This window comes from Colletotrichum higginsianum, chromosome 8, assembly GCF_001672515.1.
Source record: "Colletotrichum higginsianum IMI 349063 chromosome 8, whole genome shotgun sequence".
In the NCBI taxonomy this organism is placed as follows: Eukaryota; Fungi; Ascomycota; class Sordariomycetes; order Glomerellales; family Glomerellaceae; genus Colletotrichum; species Colletotrichum higginsianum.
Genome location: NC_030960.1, coordinates 3,110,526 through 3,136,518, shown reverse-complemented (window position 1 = coordinate 3,136,518; position 25,993 = coordinate 3,110,526). Strand labels below are relative to the sequence as shown.

Sequence of the window (25,993 nt, the reverse complement as noted above, 5' to 3'; positions counted from 1 at the left end):
AACTGGCAATTCCGTTGCAGTCCGGCTCCTCGTTGTGCTGCGCGGGTTGTCGAATCATCCATCACTAGGAGTCAATAGTTGCAAAGATAAACGCAATGGAAGGGGCTCTGACCCGGAGATAGCACTTCGGCCGCAACTGATTGGGGCATGACTCGGAACAGCACCACCCAACGAACCAATTCCGAGCAGTGGCGGTCTCTCGGCTGTGAAGCTACGAGGAGAATTAACTTTGCCATGTACTAAAGTAATTTTTCTGTATCAAAGTCGGCTCAACCTTGGCATTATGACCCGCCGACTCCGCAAGTGCTAAGCCTTGGCCGAATAAATACAACACAGAGCAGTACTGAGATGTGACACTCCTTACAAGCTTGAACGAATTGCATTCGGGGTCAGCACTATTATTGCCCGTTGGCTTATCACGGGTGGCGGGGAAAGCCGACCAACCAAGAGGGGTTAAACTTGGAAACAAACAAATAAACAAAAACACTCGGACGGTTGGACGAGACCGCCGATTTGGCCGTAGTGTGAGCGTATTTATTCATGTACAGCGAAAGTGTCCTTGTTGAGTTCGGCGGTGGGAGCTTAAGCAAACGTGCTACGGCGAAGCACGTTGATGAAAAACAGGTGTACATCGAACCAGAGGAGTCCAAACATCAAGGGCGTCCGGCCGACTTGCGGAAGCTCGCAGTCATGCAAGTAAGAGGACACTCGATGCTAAGATTGCAAATTGGCAGAAAAAGGCACTTTCCTGCGGGGGACGTTTGCGTCGGCATGGACCTCAAGCGACGATACCACATGCCTTGTCGACTAAGGTACGTGACCAAGGTGTTCCTTCTTGAGGTCGCACAAGTACACAATGTAGGGGGAAACACTGATGGGTATGGGGCAGAGGTAGGGATAGGGAAAGGGAGGATGGGTGACTAGTGGGTGCAGAGATTGGCGGGCAAGGATGGTGATGGTGGCGAGGAAGTCAAATAATGTAACACAGGTATAGGAACCCTATGTCCCTTTGAAAATGGAGTGCCTTGTCGACGAAGCAAACATAACCGACAGAGTACAGGTATGTAACAACTGACTCTTGTAACAGCCATGCAGATCAGACGGCGCCCGGAGTCACGACGACAATAGCGCAGGGCAACAAACCGGATGTGGAGACGTTGGAACCCGCAATCGATGCGGCAAAATGACGGCCACGGATCCGGAGCACAAGAGGGAGAGAAGACGTTTGCAACCCATCTGCCGGGCGAGAGCCTCTTCGATCGTCTTCTTCCGTGCGGTAACGACTTGTCTAGGAAGAGAAAGTCTTGCGAATACTCTAGCGCAGCGAGGGTGGTATGTTGCAGCAAGACGTTGCAATGCATTGCACTGGACGGCATAACATTCGTTGCAGCAGCAAAGTCAAAAAAACAGGAGCGAGATTACACGACTGCTGTGTGAAGGGAGAGAGAGTCACGTCTGGGCAGTGCCTTGAGGAGTAGGTGCCAGAGATGAGTAGGCGCCCTGCATTGGTGGGATCGGTGGCTGAACTTGGTTCGTCCGCCCTCAAGTGGGGGGGGTGCGCGCCTCTGTCCTTCACCTCACGACTCCATCCCTTCCAAATTTCTATCCCTCTCGCCTATTATTCCACCTCCTGCTGAACCCGACTTGGTTCACCCTCCCAAAACCTTCCCACTCTTCAAAGGAAATTTTCAAACACTCTTAACAGCCCTCACTTCCCTCCTGCCTCTATTACAACCGGTCATCTTACCTCACAGACTTTCTTCGTTTCTTCACTTGTGCGACGACGCGCCCGCCTGCATTTTGTGTAACTTGCCACCACCAACCTACCTTCCTACCTATACGCAAAGAGAGGGGAAAACCTGCACCGAATTTTTTTACTCGCTCCAACTCATCGATCCTTCCCGAAATGTCTTCCCCAGAGGCCCGTGCTGGTGTCAAGCGACCCCGTAAGTTCCCAATGTGTCTCTCTCCGCGACTCACATTGCCCTTGCGTCTCCTTGTCACTTGTCAGCTGCCTCCGGCTTTTTATTTCGCTCGCCATCGCCTGCCAGTCGCCCAGCCGCGAAACAGTCTTTAAACCCAAGCCACCCCGTGACGTTCTCTCCCAAGGCACTGCCCAATCTACAAGCAAGGCGCCTTCCCCCCGCATCGCAAGCAGGACGAATCATGACAGACATGGCCGGCAGCTCGAGCAAGGGCAAGCCTATGCAGTTTTCTATTGCCGTTTTTTGGTTGCTAACTCGGACGAATTGATGACAGGCACCCAGTCGCTTCCGCCTCCGGCCCTCCCTCAGCTGGTCGCTGAGCAGCACACGCCCATCCCTCCGACCGACAAGGACTCTCAGCGCCTCATCGTCGTCCTGTCAAACGCCAGCCTGGAGACTTACAAGGCCTCCCACGGCGGCACTGGTCGCAATGGCGTCCAGCGCGAGGAGAAGTACTCGCTGCTCAACAGTGACGAGCACATTGGAGTCATGCGCAAGATGAACCGCGACATAAGTGACGCGCGCCCGGATATCACTCACCAGGTTGGATACTACCAGCGAACTGCCTCTATTTCACCTTGCTTTGCCCTTCAATAATGCGCCTCAACGCGCCCTATCATCCCCTTGTGTCTGCATCCAACATGCTGACCATACTGACTAGTGCCTCCTTACCCTACTCGACTCACCCATCAACAAGGCCGGCAAGCTCCAGATCTACATCCACACCGCCAAGGGTGTTTTGATTGAGGTCTCGCCCTCGGTCCGTATCCCGCGTACCTTCAAGCGTTTTGCCGGCCTTATGGTCCAGCTGTTGCACCGCCTGTCTATTCGCTCGACCAACTCGCAGGAGAAGCTTCTGCGCGTTATACAAAACCCCATCACTGACCACTTGCCGCCCAACTGTCGCAAGGTCACCCTCAGTTTCGAGGCGCCTCTGGTCCATGTCAGGGATTACATCGACACACTCGGCCCCAAAGAAAGCGTCTGTGTCTTTGTGGGTGCCATGGCTAAGGGCGCCGACACCTTTGCCGACGGCTTGGTGGACGAGAAGATTTCGATTAGCAACTACAGCTTATCCGCCAGCGTTGCTTGTAGCAAATTCTGCCATGCTGCCGAGGACTCCTGGGACATTCAGTAGCCGTGCCAAGTACGTTGTTGTTACCGTTGATCTACCCGGGCAACGAGGGTAAGCGGCAGAGGAAAAGACGTCAAATGGTACGTAAGTGGTGGTCTCGAGGAGCGTGGAGCTACCTTGAGCCCATCCACGATCAAACCGAAAGCCTGGGGAGGCTAGGTAGCTTGTGGGCATTACGATGCAGCATTGTAGCGCCCACTCGCACGCATCCTTGTAAACCTGGGTCACCTGTACTTTGCGTTGTCGCTGTTTTTGCAACCAAAACTGGAGCGTCCAACCAAGGGTCCAAGACGCTTTTGTCGTCTAGGCGGCAACGGTTTGAACCTGGTCCATTGTTATCTTGTTTACCCCCGCCACATTTGGATTCTGGCTACTGTTGGCCATAACTACTGGTAGCAGTCTCGTTGCGCCTTGTTGCATTCGGCGAGTGTCGTGCGTAGCAGGGAAGCCTCATGCGATGACTTTCTGCATAAAATGATTAAACGTGCAGATTGTACGGGCTTGCGTAGGTTGGAAGGGGAAACGTCCGAGGTCGGAAACAGTGGCGGTGGATGGCGGGATTTTGCCATGTTATCGTGTTTTACTATATCGGTAGTTACTATCACGGCCTGTAGTAAGTGTTAACCAGACTTGTGAAACCAACCATCTGCGAACGAGAATGAACGCTTCACGCAATGTGACATTTCCTACGTGTGTCTGGGAGCAGACCTACGTGACGGGTGAGCCTCGGGCCACGGGGAAAGGTCTGAGAAGGGGGTAAGTTGCGGTCAACTATGGCGTTGCTTGGTTGATGAATCAATCGACAGGTGGCTGGTTGCGGAATGTAGAGCATTGCGCTGTGCCTATGATGTGACGGTATTGGCTGTGAACCATGTCATTGATGCCCAAGCTGAGGAAATACCAATACCAATAGCTAAAGATGAGGCAAGGACAGCGGGTGCTGTCTGGCCGCCTCACTCTTCTGGAACGATTCCGACGCAATGAACAGCGGGACGGCTCGTTCGCCTGACCTGTATCCTTGAAAAGCCTCCCCCACCGCCGGCGGTCGGCGTATGGTGCAGATAAAGGGGCATTTGATGGGCCTGCATGCTGCCTTTTGGGACCGCAATAGAGTCGGTTGAGTGTCGATATGGACAGTGGGCCTAGGCAACACCATCAGTCCGACTGGATGGGAGAGGCAAGGTACGCTTGACTGGGACGAGTTTATTTGGAGGTTGGGTGCCAGACGACGTGGACGTGCGGTTGCATTAGTGCTGGAGTCCGCGAGGCTGGAATTATTACGGAGCAAAAACAGAGAGAGCCAAAGAGAGGAGATTATTCGGGAGTGGAACCCTGCGAGGTGGTTCGGAGATCGGTTGTCGCGGTGAATTGTAAAATACCTTACAGTGTCGGTTACAGCGCAGGTCAAAGACGGGAAAGGAAAGATGAGTCCGGGCCCGTCTCTGGCATAGGTTTACTACCTATTTGATGCCCGTTGACTCGGCAGCCAATGGGGACGGCGGCGACGGGAGGTAGGCACTCGAAATTCAAGACAGCAGGCAGATGCACCAAGCTAGGTAGGCAGGTATCCGTCCTGCCGGGCATTTGCTCACACACACATTCAGTGATGGCCGCCATCACTGATGATTCGGTCGTTGTGATTTGTGACAGCTGCTTTAGCGCAACTGGCCTTGGTTCTATGGTGCGGCATTTCTCGGTGCTCCTTGTCTTTGGGCAACCTAACGCATGGAAAAGGAGTCTGCAACATAGCACCCGGAAGACAACAGCTCTCACGAGACGGCGGCGGGGGCCTGGCGGGACCAGAGGAGCCGGGTGACAGCCAGACACAATGTGACACGACGCGATGGAACCTGTGCGCGATGCGGACTGTAAGATGCGGTAAGTGGTTGCTACTAACCCTTGCCTTCTGATACGAGAAGCATACAGCGCGGGGGTAATGGAGCGCAGCCATTTAACGATTCAAGTGAATCGAGCCTGGCCGACGGCCCAGTTTATACAGAGTTGTCCGTGCTGTTTGCCTTGGATCGCCCGCAACCTGCAGGACTCAGCTACTGCCCGACGCTGTTTCCTGCAGAGTCGAGAACGATGCAAGGCACTCGAGACATACCAGCACACACGTAACTTGATTGGCATTATGCGTCTCGCGCATCTCTTCTAAACGTGCCCAGGAACAGCAAGCAGTCGGGACGCCTGGCATCCTTTTCATGCCTTACCTAAAGCCTTGTTGCGTCCTGCCTGGCTAGGTAGGCGGGCAGGTACTTGTGAGCCATTTACCGCCGGTGCCACGCTACATCTTGCCTTATCGACACCACCCCGCTGCCAGCATAGCACCATTCATTTCCAATTAACCATCACCACCAATCCCACCTCCGTCACTGCGGCACTAGCCATCGTCTACACCCTCCCTGGAGAAAGACCGCTCGAGTCGTTGGCAGAACGCGTCCAGCGTAAACCTGACTGACCTCAGCTCATCGCAGCCTGAAACTACGTTTGCATAATCACACATTATTTGGGCACAACGCAAGGTGCTGAGAGAGCCCACCTTAAGTTTCCCTCCCGTCCAAGAAAAGAATCCCTAGGCTCTTCCACACCACATACTCCCATCGTACGCGTCTGTCTGTCTGCGCCCCTTTTGGCCTGCCTCAGTTCCCCGGGCCATCCCCAGATATCATATCCCGCCCGGCCTTGGGTCAAGGCTTAGTTTTACGACGCCTTTTGAACACCCATCTTACCCACCGCCTTGTCAATCTGTCTGCCTGCCTGCCTACCTAACTCACCCTCGCTTCACTTCTCACCCAAACGGCGACCGTATCACAAAAACCAGCTTGCTATTAGTCTGCCTTATCGCTGATTCTCTCAACTTATCGTCTTGCCCTGTCTCAAACTGCCTTGCTCGGCATTCGTCCATTCGCCAATCCCCCAAGATGGTTCCCTATATCGACGTCTCTCACCTGCCCTCGTCAGCCTCCTTTTACTCGGCCATCCTCCAACCCCTCTGCATCCACTATATATCCGCGGACGCGCAGACCGCTTCCCCCGACGTTGACACCAAGGCCGTCGACACCGAGTCCGAAACCACCATTACCCTTTCTGACCCTAGCAGACCCCTTACTAACGTCACCTACGGTACCTCGTCCCCGCATACCCCGGTCCTTCAGATCCGGGAGGCCCGCAATTCCATCGAGCCCCTGAAGCTTTCTCACGTTGTATTCTCTGCTCCGTCCCCCACCGCGGTTACCGACTTCCACTCCTGTGCTGTACGGGCCAATCCGAAGCTACTGTCCGTCGTGCCCTTCGGCCAGCTTTCACGTTCTCGACCCGCCACAATCACACAGAGTGGCGATATCCACCGGGCTACTGTGACCGACCTGGACGGTAACACCATGGAGGTTGTATATCAACCCCCTCCCAACTACCCTCCCTTTTACGCTGGGTCGACCGTTCGAAAAACACAGTCAACCACTGAGGAGGTCGGTCGCATTCTCAACTGGAACTACGACGTTGTTGCCTCTGTACCTTCGCCCTCCATGTCAGGTTCCGCCACCGCCGGACCCTCGACTTCTATCCTCGCCATGACTGCCCGTTCTGGTCAATTTCCCGGTGACGAGCCTTACACACTTCTCCGTCGCAGCGTTACCACATCGGTCATCGAGTCGCCAGTCAGAAGAGAGGATCACGCCCCAGCCCATGCCTCAGCACCGGCCTCGAACGGTGTTCCGACAAGCACTGTCGTTGGAAGTCTTCTGGGTGCAGCTGTCGGTGCTGCCGCCGGCGCCGCCATCACGTACGGGATGATGCGAAAGGAACGTGCACGGGCCCCGCTCCAGGAGTTTGACGGCTCCACTCCGCCGTTCCAGCGCCGGGCCACCTTCCCCGATCAGTATGCGGAACCGCAGGCCGGGCCAGGACGCTATGTCGAGGTCGAGAGGACCGTCGAGAAGATCCGGTACCCAGAGGCCTACCCGACGCTCCCTGACGATCGTGCACCACCTCAATACATGGCCAAATACAGCCAAGTCGGCGCACGCAGCCGTGCGGTCGACGATATGTACGAAGACACCCGCAGCCGTCACTCTTCACGCTACCAGCTCGAACGGGGTAGCAGCGTTCGTTCCAGTAGCCAAGCCGCCGTCCCAAGGACCGCTCCTCTCATGCTCACTGACTATGAGCACCGGAGCAGTACAGGCTCAAGACATAGTGTGGCCAGTAGATCTGTTGCCCATCGCTCCACTGTCGACGATGCTAGGACTTACGTCTCATCCAGGAGCGGGATGTCGCAATCGACCGTTCGCCCGCCCCCTCCCACTGTCGAGACGATACTTGGCGGCGGGAGCAGAGCACCGAGCCGTGCGCCAAGCCGTGCGCCAACCCAAGCACCGAGCATAGCTCCGAGCCGTGCGCCAACGAAGGCGCCCAGCCGACCTCCGACTGTTGTCCGGAGCAAGGCTCCCACAATAGTGGCTCCCAGTAAAGCCCCAAGCAGAGCTCCCACGCAAGGACCTACTGTCGTACCCAGTAAAGCGCCCAGCAAGGCTCCCACCAGGGTTCCGAGCAGAGTCCCGACGGCAGTTCGACCCTCGCAACCTGTGTTCGCATACCCGCCTGCCACGCGAGCCCCGACATATGTGTCCGCGCGTAATCTCCCTCCGCCGAGAAGTGGATCTGGCAACAGCCACGCTCCTTGGGAAGACGACGCCGTGAGCGTGGCACCGAGCGACAGCATAAGCTGCATCGGCAGCAAGACCAGCAGACGTCAGTATCATTGAGCGGCCCGAAATGTGCGGCGAGGCTCTCAACAGCATGACTTCGGAGCGCCGGCACGACAGGGCGCTTTCTTTTGCACGACCATAGACGCTCGCACGAGCGCACACATGATGATGCAGCCAATCAACGAACGACTCGGTCGCACAGAACGAGTTCTCTATTTACTTCATTCCGTACCTTCAAGTTCGCATCTAGGGGGCCACGGAAGCTATATTAAGTATGGTGTTTGATGCATTATGCGGCACGCTTATCCTTGGCGGAGAGTATGAGCAAGGGGTATGTAAAGAGGAAGGGATATAGCGTCTTTATTTGCGTTACTCACCTGGGCTAGACATTAGCAATACTTCTCAATGATACAATCTCCCTATGCAGCACCGCACATTGCCCGGGTGCTTCCGTTTGAGTCCCCACAGTAGGATGTTTCCCTTAACTAGAAAGGTAGCAGAGGACACGCATAAGAAGAAGCAGATGTTTATCGTTTTGATTGCTTCATATGATTCATCGCTCCAGCCGCTATGTAATAGCAGGCGGAAGTTGAGTCACGGCATCTCCGCACATTTGAGTGAGTCAACATCGTAAGCGAGAAACTCGGTCAAGACAGGATATGGCAGGGTGAGGGGAGCGTGTGAGGCCGTCGACGAAGTGCTTAGGGGCTCGGAGGTTCAACGCCTCCGATCCTCGGCGCCCCGCACGTCGCGGACTAGGTACCTAATACAGGTACAGAGGAGCCTTTTAAAAGTCCTACGCCTTAGTGCTAAGGCAATAGGAAGGAGCCTGACCTACCTACGCCTGTAATAAAATTAATTAAGCTAGTTAAAGTTACATGTTAATATTAAACTTTTTTATAAGGGCTAAGTTTACTATAAGGACTAGGGTAGTATACTACACCCTGCAATAGACTATTCTAGTATTCGCTAAAAGATCTACTAGTTTAAGTACATTGTACTTAAACTGCACTATATATATTCTTATATAGGGCGCCTAGTTGCTAGTATCTTACTAATTAGCCTAACCCCTTACAATTACCCCCCCTTCTAATGCAATGCATTCTAAGTTACTTAAGCCTATATATCTACTAGTACTAGCTACTGTACACTAGAGATAAAAGTTATATAAATCCTAAAGACCCTAAGTACTTAGTACTTAGTACTAGTCTAGTAGTCTCTAGCTACTAGACTATACTAGGCCTTACTTATATATATTAGTCTCTCTAAGCCTAATATAAACTACACTTATATTACTAAGCTAATACTAGCCTTTCTATAAAGGTACTAATCCCTACTAGCTAACTAAAGTAGCCCTTAAACTCTACTCTACTTAGCTTGCACTTATATAGTATTGCAACTCTAAATTGAGCTTATAATTTTAATTACTTAATTAGAAGACTTATAAAGTACTTAAATAATTATAAAGACTAGAGTAGTATACTATACTCTATAATAGATTATTTTAGTATTTACTAAAAGATCTACTAGTTTAAGTACTTTATACTTAAACTGCACTATATATATTCTTATATAGGGCGCTTAGTTACTAGTATCTTACTAACTAGCCTAACTCCTTATATTTACTACTAGTAAAGTATTAGCCTACTTACTTAACTTTATAATAATAAAAGTACTACTTTTTTCTTCTTATTCTATATACTTTTATATTAAATATAACTTTAAGAGATTCCTTAATTAAAGTAGTTACTTTAGCTTTTAAAATCTATATAACTAGCTAAACTATTAATAAAGTAGTTAAGACTTTAAGAATTATAAAAAGTATTATTAACTAAAGTCTAATTTAAGTTAGAAAAATATATATTTAACTATTTAGCTTTTATCTTCTATTTATAAGTTAAAAGTTTATTAAAAATATTATATAAGTTACTTAACTAAAGAAGGTAATATTTACTCTTTTATTTTTATTATTTATAAAGTTTACTAGAATTAATTTACTTATAAGAAGACTTTTACTAATATTACTAGTAGAATTTAAAGTGTATTAAATACTAGTATTTAAGTATTAATTAACTATCTTTATAATAGTAAATTTAAAAACTTTAAAGTAAAAGCTTATTTATAAGGGAAGTTTTATTAATAGGAGACTATATAATAAAGACTTCTTATATAGTACTAAGTTACCCTATACAAATATTTTAACTTATATATATAAGAGGTAAATCCCCCTTTAAAGAGTTAAAGGAAAAACCCCCTTATATTCTTTATACTTATTAAGGGATTTTATTTTTATTTACCCTTTTCCTATTAACCCTATACTTATTTAACTTAAATATATATATTATTATTAGAGCTCTATTGTATATATAGAGCCTAGGGCTCTATATATAGTAAGTAATTTAGTAACTAATTAAACTACTACAATAGGGGTTCCTATAGTTAGAATTAAATTAATTATTTATATATAGTATATATAAATACTACTAAATACTTACTATTTATAAGAGTATAGCTAAAGGTACTTAACTAAGTAGGGTCCTATTAGAAAAGGTAGGTATAGCTCTATTGCGTAACTTTTACTTAAAGATTCTAACTATATAGTGAATTTTCCTTTAAGGTGTAGAAGGGTAGTTGTAGCCTGTGCGCCCTAGCTAAAGTATTTCTAACTAGTTGCCTAGCTAAATCCTTACAATTGCCTCCCTCTCCTAAGCCTTAGTCCCTAAGGCTGTACAGCCTAAATTAAAGTTCCTCTAGCTCTATATTACTATACTAATATTATTAAGGTATTTTAATATTACAATGCATTTATTAGTAGTAGTTTTTATTACTTATGCATTACTAATAGTTCTACTAAAGTACTTATATTATCTAGTCTCCTTATAATTATAATATATTTATTAATATTCTTATTATTATTATTATTTTTTTATATTACTTTATACTCCTTATAGGTAAGTACTTTTATTATTATAATAGTTGCCTCCCTCTCTATATGTAATAGTCCTCTAAGTAGTTATTATATATAGGTAGTTAGAATAAATATACTCCCTTTGTATATTTACCTTAATAGTCCCCTCTATTCTATTAATTTAAAAAAAATTTCTCCTTTCTTTATACTCTTTCTGTATACTTTTATTAATTATTTACTAAATAGTAATTCTTTCCTAGTATTTCTTCCCCTTTTTCCTCTCTATTACTTTATTTCTATTATTACTTTACTTTTAATAAGCTTTTACCTATTATAAGTATTATTCTCTATATTGCAAATATAGTTAAAGCTAAGTATAATTCTAAGGAGAGTTTTACTAAAGTTAATAGTAATAGTCTACTATATATTAATTATCTTAATTAGCTCTATTATAATATTAATAAGCTTATTTACTACTAGAGTACTTATACAGCTTACTGTATTACTTATATTATTAATTGTAAGAAATATTCTATAGTAAGTCTTCTCTCTTTATTCTTAGTAAATATTTATTAATACTAATTTAATTCTAAATTCTTTATAAATTCTAAAGTACTATTTAGAAGATTTAGAATATTTTAATAGACTATTATATTTATAAGGTAAATAGTAAGCTATTACTTTATAAGTAGTAGTATATTTGCACTACTCTTAAGTACCTTTCTACTACTTAAGTTAAAGTAGCCTAGTATATTATTAATCTATTATAGAGTAGTCTCTATAGTATAAATATTAACTAAATAACTATTTAGGAGCTTACCTCTAACTATAAGTATTTTAGCCTCTTAGCTTTAATTAATATAAATTATTCTCTAATAGCTTATTAATTACTTACTACTAATAACTATTTTTAAGTTAGAATTCTAATTAATAAGAATAATATTTAAAAGTATTTTAACTAATTTTAGCCTGCTTATTTTTGCAATAATAGTAAAGTAATTACTCTCTAATTAACTCTAAAGTTCCTTATTTGCAATTCTTACTTTATTTATTATTTTAATAATTATAAGTATAATTTAAATAAGTTTAAAGAGTAATTTATATTCTATAAAATAGTTCTTAATTTTTTAAATAATTCTACCCCTACTTATACTATTACTATTACTAAATTAGTACTTATAGCTTATAGTACTAATACTACTACTCTATAGAAGTATACTAATAATGCGCAATCTACTTTAAAGAAGGCTTCTATTTTGCAGAAGTATTACTAATCCCTCTCTATATCTCCTTCTATTAAGGCTACTACTTATAAGTATAGCTATAGTACTGCATTTACTAATTACTTACTAAGCTCTAAGTAAGAGGAGAATTCTAAGCTTAAGGAGCCTATTTAGAATTACTCTCCTACTTATAATTCTACTTTAAGCTCTAAACTAGAGTTACCTCTATAACCCCCTACTAATAGCCCCCCTCCTCCTCCTATTCTACCTCCTTAGCCTTCTCTTAAGCTTACTCCCCCCCCCTAGGGCCCTATTCTACCCCCCTAGAGCTCTATAGTCTCTATTAATTTAGTAAGTAGTTACTCTAAGTCTCCTAACTGCCTTTAGAATTATTACTCTCTTTTAGTTACCTTCTATAATACGTATAGTAATAAGAATATAGTAGAGCTTTATAAAATTTACTAATATATTAGTATTATTTTTAAAATGCATACTAACTGTAAGTATAATAGTATTAATTCTACTAGTTAAGTCCCCCCTATCTCCTATACTAATTATTACTATTTTAGAGAGTATAATAATTATAAAGTAGAAGCTAAAGTAGAGACTATTACTCTAAGTATAAAGTAAATTAATTCTAATAATAAGAGTAAGAATAAGAATAAGAGTAAAAGTATTTAATTATTAGTAATACTTTATTAATAATTCTAGAGTCTTTTCTATATTAAACTTATTTCTAGTAGTCCTAATTAATTATACAATAATAGGTATTTAATAAAAATTTATTAATAAAATTATAATTAGTTTTACTTATAATATACTAGTAATTTACTAGTTTCTATAGTAGCTAGAATTAATTTTACTTATAGCTTAGTAATAGTTTACTATATGCAATTAAGTATTATTCTATTTCCTATAGGCCCTTTATATATATTTATTATAGCTCTAGATTTTATCTTAAGTATTTTCTAAGTAGTAGAGTAGTTCCTAAGTATTGTATTCTACTAATTATTCTACTTACTTAACTAAGTACTTCTAGTCCTTACTCTATTCCTAGTGAGCTATAATCTCTTCTACTTCCTATTTATTAGAGTCCTCTTCTAACTCTAGGAGATTTATTAAGCTCTTATTATCCTTTTAGTAAGCTATTTATAGCTTAATAAGGCTTACTAAGAAGATATTATGCATTCTCTAGTACTACTCTAGTAAATGTACTTAATAGGCTTAAGTACTAATTCTTTTTGTAATTGCAACTTAAATAAATTTAAGTACTAATTTCCTATTCTTAAATTAGAAATTCCTTATTAATAGTCCTATAATTTCTCTATAATAGTACTCCTTAGGCTAGTACCTCTAGTTGTAGTACTTAGCTTAGGATTCTATAGTAACTTACTACTACTATATTACTTTATTCCTTACTACTTTAGTATATTTAATTCTTTCTTCTATACTAGTAATAGTAATATAATTACTTATTAGAATGTACTCTATATACTAGGGATAATACTTATAGAGTACTATTATTAGTAAAGTTCTAATAGTAGTATAGTAACTATTATTATAAGTAAATTCTACTTTATTTAGCTATACTACTTATCTCTCTAATAAATTATTAGTATAAATGTAGAAATACTTCTCTAAAGTCTAGTAGACTTATTTAGTCTATTTATTTATTTATAAGTAGTATACTATTAATAGTTAGTATCTAATTACCTTTTCTTAAGTAAATTCTTCTTAGAATTTACTTATAAATAATTTGTCCCTATTACTTATAATACCCTCTAGAGTACTAAAATAATACTCTATTCTTTTATAAATTAGTTGTACTAATTGTACTACATTTAGTATTTTTATTATAAGTACAAATATTGCAAATTTTATTATTCTATATACAATAATTAGAATGCAGTTATATTTAATACTATCTCTATAAAGGCTTAATAGTAGTTCTATAATAAAATTTATAGAGATCTCCTAAAATAAATATACTAGTATTAGAAGTAATTATAGTTAGCTATATAATTTATACTATAGAGCCCTAATACTCTAGTATACTTAATAATTCTATATATAGTCCTATACTAACTTCTTAATATTTTCCTAATAAAACTTCCTTATTATTAGCTCTAATATTTTTGCAGTACTTATATATTTTAATTTAGAGTTATTATAGTATTACTAAAGAATCTCTATTTATAGAGTTAGTACTTCTAGAATAATTAATTTTCCTTTAAAGAAGAGTATATTCCTTCTATTAAGAGTATAACTCTTTCTACTTCTAGCTGTACTCTAAATTCTTACTACTTATATTTAGTAGAATTTATTTTTAACTTATAATTTACAAATTGTATTCTCTAGAGTACTAAGTAATTAATTACTAAATACTATTTAACCTATTATAAGTTATTTTATAATTAAGTATAGAATGTATTACTCTAGAATAATAATTCTAACTCTATTTAACTCCCTAGTATTCTTAAACTCCTATTAGTAAGTATTTATTATACTTTCCCTTACTCTCTAGCCTTAAGTTATAATAATTATAATTATTGTATATTTATTAATATACTCTATAGTATACTACTAATATAAGAGTAAGAAACCCCTATTTACTAACTTAGCCTTCCTATTACTATTAGGGGTTTAGAGAGACACTTATATAGTATTAATGTATACTTATACAACTTTATTAGTACTCTCTATCTGCACAATCTATTACTATATTTCCTCTAGAAGCTTATTAATAAAATTCAGCTTTTAGGCTAATATTAAGAGGACATTTATATAGAGTATATCCCCCTCTATATAATCTAGCCTCCTAAATAGACTATTTACTAAATTAGTCTTTCCTAATTAGTACTCTAAATTAAAGTTAAATACTAAGAGCTTATATACTTATTAAGTAAGTCTCCCTTAAAGATCTCTTACTAGAGTACTAATAACTCCTTTTAGTACTTAGTAATTTATAAGAATAAGGAATTTATTTAATAGTCTTTATAAGTAATAAGTCTAGTACTTAAGTCCTTTAATAATAGCTAATAATTCCTATTACTCTATATACTATTACTATTCTATATTTAATAGCTTTTATAATTAGTAAGTAATAGGCTACTACTATTCCTCTATTATTTAGAATAATATAGTACTAACTACTCTAATTAATATATCTATTTTAACTTTTATTAATTAGAGGGGGTTCTAGTGTATTAATATAATTATAGAGTAGAAAGCTTACTTTAAGTAATTAAAAGTCTTCCCTACTACTTTAAACTAAGTAAAAATAAACTTCTTATTTATACTCTTTAGTAGCTCTATTATTAGAGCTATAATTACTAAGTACTTAATAATAAACTTCTAATAGAAGTTATAGAACTTAAGGAAGACTTAGAGGTTCTTAATAGATATAGGTATTAACTACTTAGTAATAGTTTATATATAGAATTACTCTATTTTTACTCCCTTTTAAGTAATTACATACTTTAGGAATTTAATTTCTTCTTTATAAAATTTGCACTTTAAAAGCTTTATATATAGCTTAAATTACTTTAGTCTTTTAAAGACCTTATAAAGATCCTCTATATACTACTTGTATATTTATAAGTAAATTATAATATTATTTAAATAAGTAATATAGTATAAATTAAGTAGTTTAGTAAGTACTTAGTAAATATATACTTAAAATATAGCTAGTATATTAGTAAGCCTAAATAGTATTATAGTATACTTAAAGTAACTATATTTTATTTAGAAAGCTATTTTCTATTTATCTTCCTTCTTAATTTAGATTTAGTAGTATACTTCCTTAAAGTCTATTTTTAATATAAATTTAGCTTTACTAAGTCTATTTAGTAGTTTACTAATTAGTAGGAGAGAGTAATAATTCTTAATAGTTACTTTATTAAGACTATAGTAATCTATATAGAGGTATAGTAACTTATCCTTCTTAAGTATAAATAGGACTAGGGCCCCTACTTTATTTACTAATAGTTATATTTACTCTTAGGACCTTATTTCCTCTAAGTATATATAGAGCTCCTCTAGCTGCCTTTCCCCTAGTAGGTATAAGGAGCTAAAAGGGGGCTTTATCCTTAGTAATAAGTTAATAGTATACTCTATACTATTAAGCTTATTAAGAGTCTTTACTACTCCTTTATTAAATATATTAGCTATATTTAAGAATTCTAGTAGTAGGACTACTATATTAACCTTAGGTAATAGTATAGTATCTACTATTACCTTCTTATCCCCTACAATATAGAGTATATAGGCCCTCTAGCTATTTTTAATTACCTTATATATAAATACTGCAAGTTTAGTAATAGAGATATATTTATAACTCTATATATTAAATACTATATTAATAATAATACTCTCCTAGTTTATTAAATATTATACTAGTAATAAGTCTACTACTTCTTTTAGCCTTAAGGCTTTAGTAAATAGTTACTAAAGCTTCTAAGAGTATTCTTATAAGTTTAGGAGGAAGAAAGTTAATTAATATACTCTTCCTAATTTAAATACTTTACTGCAAAAAGACTTTAGAATTAGAGCTTTAGCCCCTATAGCCTTTAGTCTTAAGTACTATACTAACTGCAAACTAATAAAATTAACTTAGGAGTATATATTTATATTTACCTATACTAATTATTTATAAAGCCCTTAGAGGATAATTACCTTACTTATAGTAGTAGTCCTAATAGGGACTTATTTAATAAGTATATGTTACGACCCAACAAGTTACAGGCGACGAGAGCCCCACCCGGCCAGCAGGACGCGGGCGGCACAGCCTTTGTATGGACAAAAGACAGGGTTAAGCAGATGACTCCCCCGGAACGGAAGAACTATGGTACAGGTCACGTGGAGATAAGATTAGATTAGATCCGTACGCCAGAAATACGGAACCCGTACGCCAAGGATACGGCACCCGTATGCCAAGAGTACGGCACCCGTATGTTGAACATACGGATGCCTCTAAGACTACATGAGCGGACTTGTATATAGGATGGACTTGGACGCACTCAAGGACAGACTCCCATAGCTCTTCAGCAATCAACTTTGTGATTATCCCCTCGGATACTCTCGGCACCCTTCACTAGTGACACACATTACAAGACCTTTGTTGAGTATACGACTGATCACCGTATCCTCTGAAGACCTGATCCTTTCAGCACGACTTACAGCACTGTTCCCCAGCTTCGTTGCCTCAGCTTCTGCTAATAGACACTACCACGGAAAGCCGACCGTAACAGTATAGTAGGAGTAGGCTTCCCTTTTATACTTACTTATTTTCTAATAAGTTAATCTCCTCCTTAGAGTATACTTAAATTACTTAGACTTTAGTTTAAGAGTAGCTCTATTATAGACTTATTAGTATACTATTAGTATTTAACTTCTTTAGATTCTATAATTAGAAGTACTTAACTTTAGTATAATTTATCTTTCTATAATAGAAGTACTTAATAAATTTTATTAGTATTAATACTTAGTAGGGATAAAGTATTAATTCCTAGTAAGACTATAGTAATTCCTTTAAATCCTTACAACTATTATATAATTAGGATCTTTAGAATAGGGGTAGCCTAAGAGATAATTCTATTATAATTACTCCTCTCTTTTAGCTATTCTTCTATAATACCTTAGTACTCCTCCTATTATAAACTAACTATAAGTATTCTACCTCTTAAGCTATATACTAAACTTTCTTAATTAGGACTTTCTAATAAATTATCTTATTCTAAAAGTAACTTAGGAGTCTAAAGAAGAAGTTGTAAGCTTCTAACTTAAATTTATATAGATTCTCTATACTTAAATTCTAGTAAATTACTAACTATTTAGAGAAGAATTAGCTTAGTATTTACTCTTCCTATTAATACTTATATTATAGCTCCCTCTAGTAATCCCTTTCTTAAGTATTCTAATTAAAGTACTATTACTAAATAAATATTAAGAATAATTTCTATATAAGAGGTTCCTTAAGGCTTCTTTTATAGTTTCTTTATTGCATTTGCAGTAATAGGAATAACTTAAAAAGAGCTTATTCTATATACTACTCTACTATACTACTTATATAGAGGCAATTTCCTACTTTAATAGTAATAATTTAGTCTACTACTTAAGTACTAGTAGTTTCCTCCCTAATTACTTTACAATTGTAAAATAGAAGTTTCTTATAATTTTATTAAAATAGCCTCTATACTAAGTAGTTAATAAACTCTTAGAGTAGTAGCTCTTAAATTTTACAATTAAGCTACTACTATTTGCACTCTATATTACTTTATTCTATAATAAACTATATAGTAGTCTGCATTAACTATATTATAAATATAATTATTCTATTTTTAAGTCCTAATACTTTATTTATACTTTTAGTTTAAAAGTAGAGTACTAGTAAGCTTTTACTAAGAAATATATAATTTATATTATTATATTATATACTTAGAGTTACTATTCCCTTAGAGGGAATTCGTCCTATAGGCCCCTCTACTAATTCTACTAAGTCTCTCCTTATTTAGCTAGAAGTTAGTAATACTTTATATTTTACTTAATAGTAGGAATACTCTAATTTTATAAATATTAGGAGTTACAGCTTATTAATACTAGTAGCCCTTTAGTAGTTAATTACTATAGGTCCTAATACTCTTATAGTAAAGTTATTACTCCTTTCTATTTTAAACTTATACTAATTACTCTAAAGAGGTAGAAGTAAAAGAATTATAAGAGTATAACTAAAGGTACTTAATTAGGTAGGGTCCTATTAGAAAAGGTAAGTATAGCTCTATTATATAATTTTTACTTAAAGATTCTAACTATATAGTAAATCTTCCTTTAAAGTATAGAAGGGTAGTTATAGCCTATATACTCTAGCTAAGGTATCTCTAACTAGTTACCTAGTTAAACCCTTATACTATTATATTATATAAATTTACTTTCTCTTTTATTATAGTTATATTTCTTAATTTTAATTATATTCTAGCTTATAGGAGTATACTAGTATATTATATATAAAGAGTTAATTTAAGAATCTTAAGAGTAGAAGTAACTCTTTATATAGATATTTTTAAGTCTTTTTAAATAGCTTAGAGAGTAAGAATAATATAGTTTTCTTTAGAAGAAGAAGTTATATTTATATATAGAGGAAAGTAAGTATAAGAATTTAAGATAGAGAAAAGTAGTAAATATATATAGCTTACTATAATGTGCAGCTTACTATATATATATATTAGAAATACTTATAATTTATATTTTAAAATAACTTTATATATAGTAAAAAAGTTTTAAAAAAATACTTATACTACTATTAGTTACTTAAGTTAACTACTAATTTAAAAGCTTTTAAGAAAAACTTAAGTACTTATATAAATAAATTAAATTAGTAAAGTATTTTAAATAAAGTTGTAGAATAATATAATTTAACTTTACTTTTAATAAATTATTAAATATAAATTTACTTAATATTAGAATAAGTTAAAAAGAAAACTAGCTAATAAAAGTTAAAAAAAAATTAACTATTACTATTACTAAAAGAAAAAACTAATCTTAAAGCTTCCTTATTTATTATATAGTACTAACTTAATACTATTATTTAGAAAAATAGAGTACTTTTTTATAATTACTTTATATATTATACTTATTTAGGTTATTTAATTAAGAATATTCTCTAGTATAAGAATAGTCCTAATTTTAACTTTTAAAAGGCTCCTCTATACTGTCACTAAATTAAGTACTCAATAGTTTTCCAGCGCTCCACTAAAGCCGCTCTTTCGCAGCCTATTACTCGCCCATCTCGAGTCAAGTGCCGATCCAACTGGTGACTCAAACTATTGGGTGGATGAGATTCGCAATTGACAGAACTTTTTCTTAGTGTTGGTAACGCACCACCGTTCACGCTTCGTAGCACTGATCTCTGCCCCACCGTACCCCGTCCTCGATTTAATCAAGACTCTTTTTCACCGTTAACTGTATCAGTTGCGGCTCTCCCATCGTTGCCATCGTTTCCTCACTTGACCCGTTTCACCCCAACATTTGACTCATCTTGCAGCGTCACATTGCTACCCATTGGCTGTGGCTAATAAATTGAACCAGTAAGGTTAAAAACTTCCGCTCATCTCGGTGAGTTGCTGTTCAGCCCAAAACCCGTACCGGATTACTGACCGCGTCCCTAGCAAACCGGTCTATCTATCTAGGAGGACAGGACAGGACGTTGCAAAAATGCCCGCTCTGGAATTAGGACAGTCGATTCCCCCAGACACCGCCCATGTATAAAACCCAGCTTTCTCCCATGAGCCAGCGCTGTCCAACTCGTGTGGAGTCGTGACTGACGACCACAATAGGCAGTGAGCGTTCATCTTCCAACATGGAGAGCCAACGTTGGCTACGAAGAAGGCGAGCCATGGGTTGTCAATAAGATGACGACTGGTTATCCCAGGTGAGTCGTCCCTCCGGATTCGAGGGCGGGAAGAACATGCTCAGTTGCCGCTGTCACTAGACTCAATCTCACACTCAGCGCAGGTTCTTCATCCATAGGAGTATCGTTGCCCTGGCCGATGACTTAGTGTCCCAATACGCTCGTTCTGGCCAGCAAGCCATGCTCTTCCCCACTCCTCGCTCCGCGAGACGATGTTTGGCATTCGTGAAGAAGCACGCAGAAGCCTCGATTACCGCTGACGTATGTGTGCTTGACTTTGGGCTAGATACGTCCAAAGATGTCTCGCTGCTGCTGCGCTCGCTGGCACCGACTGTTTCCGCCATCGTGTATGGCCCAGAGGTGTTCCCTGTTGCCAAGCAGTACTGGCAGCACACCGGAGACGGAGTGTCGAGTCGACGCGCCGAGTTCTGTCACGGGTTGTTAAAGGAGGGCCTACTCGTCCCTGCCGAGCCGCCCCAGTCTCCTGTGGGAAAGGCGTGCAGGGGTCCCAAGCGATATCATCGTCCATCTTCTATCGATGACACCAAGGCGGCCAGCCACCACCTTGCGACCAAGGCAACCTCCCAGAGTGCATCCGAGACCCAGGAGAGTCTACGCTTCCTCGAGGAACGCTTCGGCAGAAACTTGGATCTCTCTCTTGTCGAGCGTGCCAGGTCAGCCATCAAGCGAAGGATCGCAGGTGCGATGGCCGTCGACATGGAATCGAGCATCAGCTCACTGCCCCCCATGGGCGACAACTCAAGAAATCAGAAGGACTTGCAGGAGAGCGATGTCTACCTATTTCCTTGCGGTATGAATGCCATCTACAACGCGCATAGGGCCATGTTGCGCGCTAGGGGTGACATGAAGTCGGTCAGCTTCGGCTTCCCCTATGTCGACACGCTCAAGATTCTGCAAAAGTTCGGGCCCGGCTGTGTGTTTTATGGCCACGCGTCGGAGGCGGATCTAGACGATCTGGAAAAGCGGTTGGAGGCTGGTGAGCGCTTCTTGGCTCTCCTCTGCGAGTTTCCCGGCAACCCTCTCCTGACTTGCCCGAACCTGGCGCGCATCCGCAGCCTGGCGGACAAATACGGGTTTGGCGTCGTCATCGACGAGACGATCGGCAGCTTCATCAACATCGACGTGCTGCAGTACGCCGACATTGTCGTCAGCAGTCTGACCAAGATATTCTCGGGAGACTGCAATGTCATGGGCGGCAGTGCCATCCTCAATCCCAGCGGCAGATATTATCAGTCACTCAAGAACGCGTGGGCCGAGGACCTCGAAGACACGTACTGGCCTGAGGATATCGTCTTCATGGAGCGCAACAGTCGTGACTTTGCGTCGCGTATCGAGCGCATCAACACGAATTCCGAGAGCATCTGTGACATTCTCTCGGCACACCCGTTAGTCAAGCGTGTCTTCTACCCCAAGGTTAACCCTACGCGGCCCAACTACGAACTCTGCAAGCTGCCCGGCGGTGGGTACGGCGGCCTTCTCTCCGTTACATTCCATAAAAAGGCCCAGGCCATCGCCTTTTTCGATGCTATCGAGACGGCCAAGGGCCCGAGCCTTGGCACCAACTTTACTCTGACGTCGCCCTACGTTCTCTTGGCTCACTACCAAGAACTCGACTGGGCTGCCAGCCTGGGCGTTGACCCGGACCTGATCCGTGTGAGTGTTGGTCTCGAGGAGACGGACGAGTTACGGGAAATCTTCACACAGGCCCTGGAGGCGGCGGAGAAGCAGACAAGTATTTGACAGATGCAGAATGTCCGGCTGGGGGGGGAGGGGACACAAGCATGCAAACTAGGTGGACAAGAGTGTCGGGAATCAGAAAACTCACGCTTGCCATTGATAATGGCAGATACAAGGTGGAGTCTCTCTGAGCTGTCGCCTTAAGTCCGTGTTGCAGCTGCCAAGGGTATCTCTGAGAAGTCTATAGACAAGACCAAACCAAAACAAATAGCTCTCCATCCTCCATCATACTCTCAACTACATCACTGAGCACTCAGAATGCACGTACTCGGGGCCGTAATCCTCGATACCTCGTTCGATTTCGTTGGCCCGCTGCTTCTCCTTGGCCTCCTTGGGGAAGTACTTTCGCATGTACCTTTCGAGTTGGATATCCAAATTGTCTGAAACCAAACGTTAGGAAACCCTATCACACGTGTGCGATCCAGATATGCTCCTGATGAAAAGGATCGTTTTGCTTACCTGCAGAGGCTTTCATGACGGTATCAGCCCTGCACAAGGGGCAGTGCTTCTCATTTCGGCGTTGAATCTTGACGATGCATCGGATGCAGAATACATGCCGACAGGCCAAGCGGACGGGCCGATACGCGATGGCAAAGCAAATGGGGCATAAGTAGTCGTTGATCTGAGGCACGACGGAAACCAGGTCAGTGGACATTTGAGCGCAGATGTCCTTTGCCACGGAGCCGGCCAGCAACTTGTCCGAGTGCACCTGCACCGGGAAGGACTTCGAGACCCCCAAGCATGTGCGCTTATCGAATTCTGGAACTGTCAGTTCTATCCAATCCACAGCTATCTTGTGAAAGGCAACGAGGAGACAACCGGGGCTCACTCTTTAGAATTTTGTATATGGCGACCTGGTTGATCTCCTGGAACTGCAAATTTTTGAGGAGAACAGCGTTCAGGCGAAGGAAACGAACCAGGGCCTCGCGGCTCTCGGCGATCTTGAAGGACTTGACCAGGTTGCGTTTGGTTATTTCTTCCTGGAACCATTGCAGTTGTTTAGCGGCCGTCTGGCTGCTACGCGATCCGTGATCTTGCTCGTTGGTAGAAAAGAAGACTTGTGCATCGAGGTAGAGTTCGAAAATAGCCCTCCACCTTGCGAGATCGCTCTTGGAGAGGCGGCTGGGTTTCGTCAGATGGGAAACTTCCTGGCGCAGGGCGACGATTTCAGTCACCATGGCCTTTTCCTCCTTAGCTTGAAGGGCATCAAGGTTATTGACGTCGCTTTGCAAGATACCAAAGAACTCGCTATCAAATACAAGCGGGACCTCGATGCGCTCAAAATACTCTACTGGGGCCGCGTGGCCGTGATCCTCATCACCGCTCTGGGTGTCTGATAGCTCGATCTCAGCATTTGCAAGGGACTCGGCAGATGAGATGAGCACCGGGCTCGAACCGGGCTCTTTCAATGGCGCCAAGATAGCTTCGTCAGGGTCTTGGGACTGCAAAGCGGCGATGCGTTCGATAAGACTACGAGACGCCGGCGCCAACGAGGCATCAACGGCGTTTCCATCGCGCATGTGGACCAAAACGGTCAGCTTGGGCCTCAGTAATTTGGAGTTACCGGCGGCTGGATTACGACAAGGACGTTGAGTCAGTTGACCGTTACTCAGGAACCTCGTTGGAGGGATGAAGGAAGGTTTACCATTGAGGCGGTATTTAGCGGCCAGCGGCGAATCATCGGCCGGGTCGAGCAGTTGGCGCAAAGTCTCAGGATCAAGCCCCAGATCATTGAGTTCGCGGGCGACGCGTTTGAGAACCTTCTTCAACTGGCCGTATGGAATGGCGAGGTCGATCCAGTGAGATGGAAAGTCTGAGAAGCCAGTGTCAACAGATAGTAGACTAAAATGGCATGCCCCTCATTTGGCGATGTACCTCACGACACTTTGAATGAGGCGAGACGACGGTCAGGTATGAGATGAGTTGAGGGAAGCGCCGATCGGACGGGTGCGAGAAAGGACAGAACAAAGATAGCGGGAGGTGGGGGTTAGGAAAAGACAGGGGAGGAAAAATGCTCGCTCACCTTCACGCCTGAGCGTCTCTTTAAAGTCATGGGCAAACTTCATGGCTCATCCGATCGGTGATGTAACGATATCCGGATGACAGTGTCTTGGCGACGTCTATCACAATCATGACATGGTCTGTTTACTGGGGTGGGCAAGGCGCAATGGTACAGTTGATGGTCCGGAAGGGGGGTTTGGTGCTTGTTGAAGGAGAATAGCGAAGTGGCACAGGCAAGGGAGGGTAAGTGGCCGGATGCACTATATAAAAATTTCAACTTGGCTACATGTTCGTACGGTACTTACCAAGTCCAGCTTCGGCGGCCACTTTACCGTAAAAGTACGTAACCAGTTTTTTTTTCTTTCACTGGCCCGGCCGGCCTGGGCTTTGGACCAGGCTGGACTTGTAGTGTCGACGACAAGGGACAGGGAAGGGGGAGCTCCCTTGCCTACTAGGTACGTTACTAAGGCGGTCCCTCTTAAGGTTGTACAGGTATACAATATAAAGAAAAAAATAGTAAAATAAATATAGTATAAGTATTATACTTAATACTAAATATATTATAAAGTTTCTTTAGAAACTTAGTATTATAGAGGCTTTTAAGCCTATAACTACTTTATTAACTAATTTTGCATTTAAGTAGCTAGTATTATAATTTTAATAAATATACTAAAGTATATTAAAATTTAAAAGTAATATTATAAAATATTACTTATTTGTATAAGTTATTATTTAGTATATAAATTTATATAAAATATCTAAATTAAAAATATTTACTTTTTAAATTATTATTCTCTTTTATAACTATAATTTATTAGTTAGCTTCTTATTATATACCTCTAATAAACTAAATACTAATATTTAATAAGTTTAGTAATTAGTACTAATAATTAAGAAGTTAAGCCTTTATAAGCTACTTATATAATATAAGAGTATAGCTAAAGGTACTTAACTAAATAGGGTTCTACTAGAAAAGGTAGGTCTAACTCTATTGCGTAACTTTTACTTAAAAATTCTAACTATATAGAGAATCTTCCTTTAAGGTATAGAAGGGTAGTTGTAGCCTGTATACTCTAGCTAAAGTATTTCTAACTAGTTACTTAGCTAAACTCTTATATATAAAGCTTATTTATAAGCTTTAAGTCCCTAATATATTTATAATTAGTAGCTCTATTAGTATTTATAGAAGAATTATTCCTACTTAAAGAATTAAGTTCTTAAAATTAAATTTATAATACTATAATTATATTTAAAGTAATTTTTAATATACTTAACTTAAAGTAATATATATATATAGTAAGCTGTACATTATAGTAAACTGTATATATTTACTACTTTTCTATCTTTTATATAAATTAATTTAATTATAATATATAAAATTAATTAAAATTACTTATTACTCTCTTCTTTATTACTATTCTAAACTACTTTATAAATTTATATATTATATTTAGACTTGCTATAATTACTATATTATTATATATATAATTTAGTACTTTTTATATAATTCTCCTTCTAAGAGTTATTCTCTCCTCTAGTATTAATATTACTCTTTTCTACTTATAGTACTTCTACTTTAGTAGTATTAAATAACTCTCTAAAATATAATTAAGTTTTTTTTACCCTCTAGTCCTTACTTAGTACTTCTATTCCTATATAAAATTTATAATTCTTAATTTTAATAATAGTAAACTTATAAGTTAATTTACTAATACTTTTAGCTTAAAAGTTAATTACTTTATATATTAGTATTAGTAAGTTATTTTAATATACTTAAATTTTCTTTTTAAGAGAGGAAGTACTTTATATACTCTCTAGTACTATAATTAGTATTTTTACATTCTAGGAGCCTTAGCTACTTAATTATAAA

At 40.1% G+C, this 25,993-nt stretch overlaps 4 protein-coding genes across 4 annotated transcripts; 3 read left to right on the top strand and 1 right to left on the bottom strand.

Moving 5' to 3' along the window:
- Positions 1-1,906: 1,906 nt before the first annotated feature.
- CH63R_11890 (Essential for mitotic growth 1) lies at positions 1,907-3,123 on the top strand (the record flags this gene model as incomplete). Its single annotated transcript, XM_018306864.1, has 3 exons — positions 1,907-1,946; positions 2,260-2,528; positions 2,647-3,123. 3 exons carry the CDS (start codon positions 1,907-1,909, stop codon positions 3,121-3,123), a joined length of 786 nt encoding a protein of 261 aa, XP_018153705.1.
- Positions 3,124-6,044: 2,921 nt separating this feature from the next.
- On the top strand, positions 6,045-7,591 carry CH63R_11889 (uncharacterized protein; the record flags this gene model as incomplete). Its single annotated transcript, XM_018306863.1, has 2 exons — positions 6,045-7,319; positions 7,385-7,591. 2 exons carry the CDS (start codon positions 6,045-6,047, stop codon positions 7,589-7,591), a joined length of 1,482 nt encoding a protein of 493 aa, XP_018153704.1.
- A 12,774-nt stretch (positions 7,592-20,365) lies between these two features.
- On the top strand, positions 20,366-22,125 carry CH63R_11888 (Cystathionine gamma-synthase; the record flags this gene model as incomplete). Its single annotated transcript, XM_018306862.1, has 2 exons — positions 20,366-20,385; positions 20,469-22,125. 2 exons carry the CDS (start codon positions 20,366-20,368, stop codon positions 22,123-22,125), a joined length of 1,677 nt encoding a protein of 558 aa, XP_018153703.1.
- Positions 22,126-22,359: 234 nt separating this feature from the next.
- CH63R_11887 (Ring-14 protein) lies at positions 22,360-24,188 on the bottom strand (the record flags this gene model as incomplete). Its single annotated transcript, XM_018306861.1, has 4 exons — positions 22,360-22,502; positions 22,582-22,896; positions 22,952-23,935; positions 24,146-24,188. The coding sequence occupies 4 exons, from the start codon at positions 24,186-24,188 to the stop codon at positions 22,360-22,362; spliced, it is 1,485 nt and encodes a 494-aa protein (XP_018153702.1).
- Between the last annotated feature and the right edge of the window lie 1,805 nt (positions 24,189-25,993).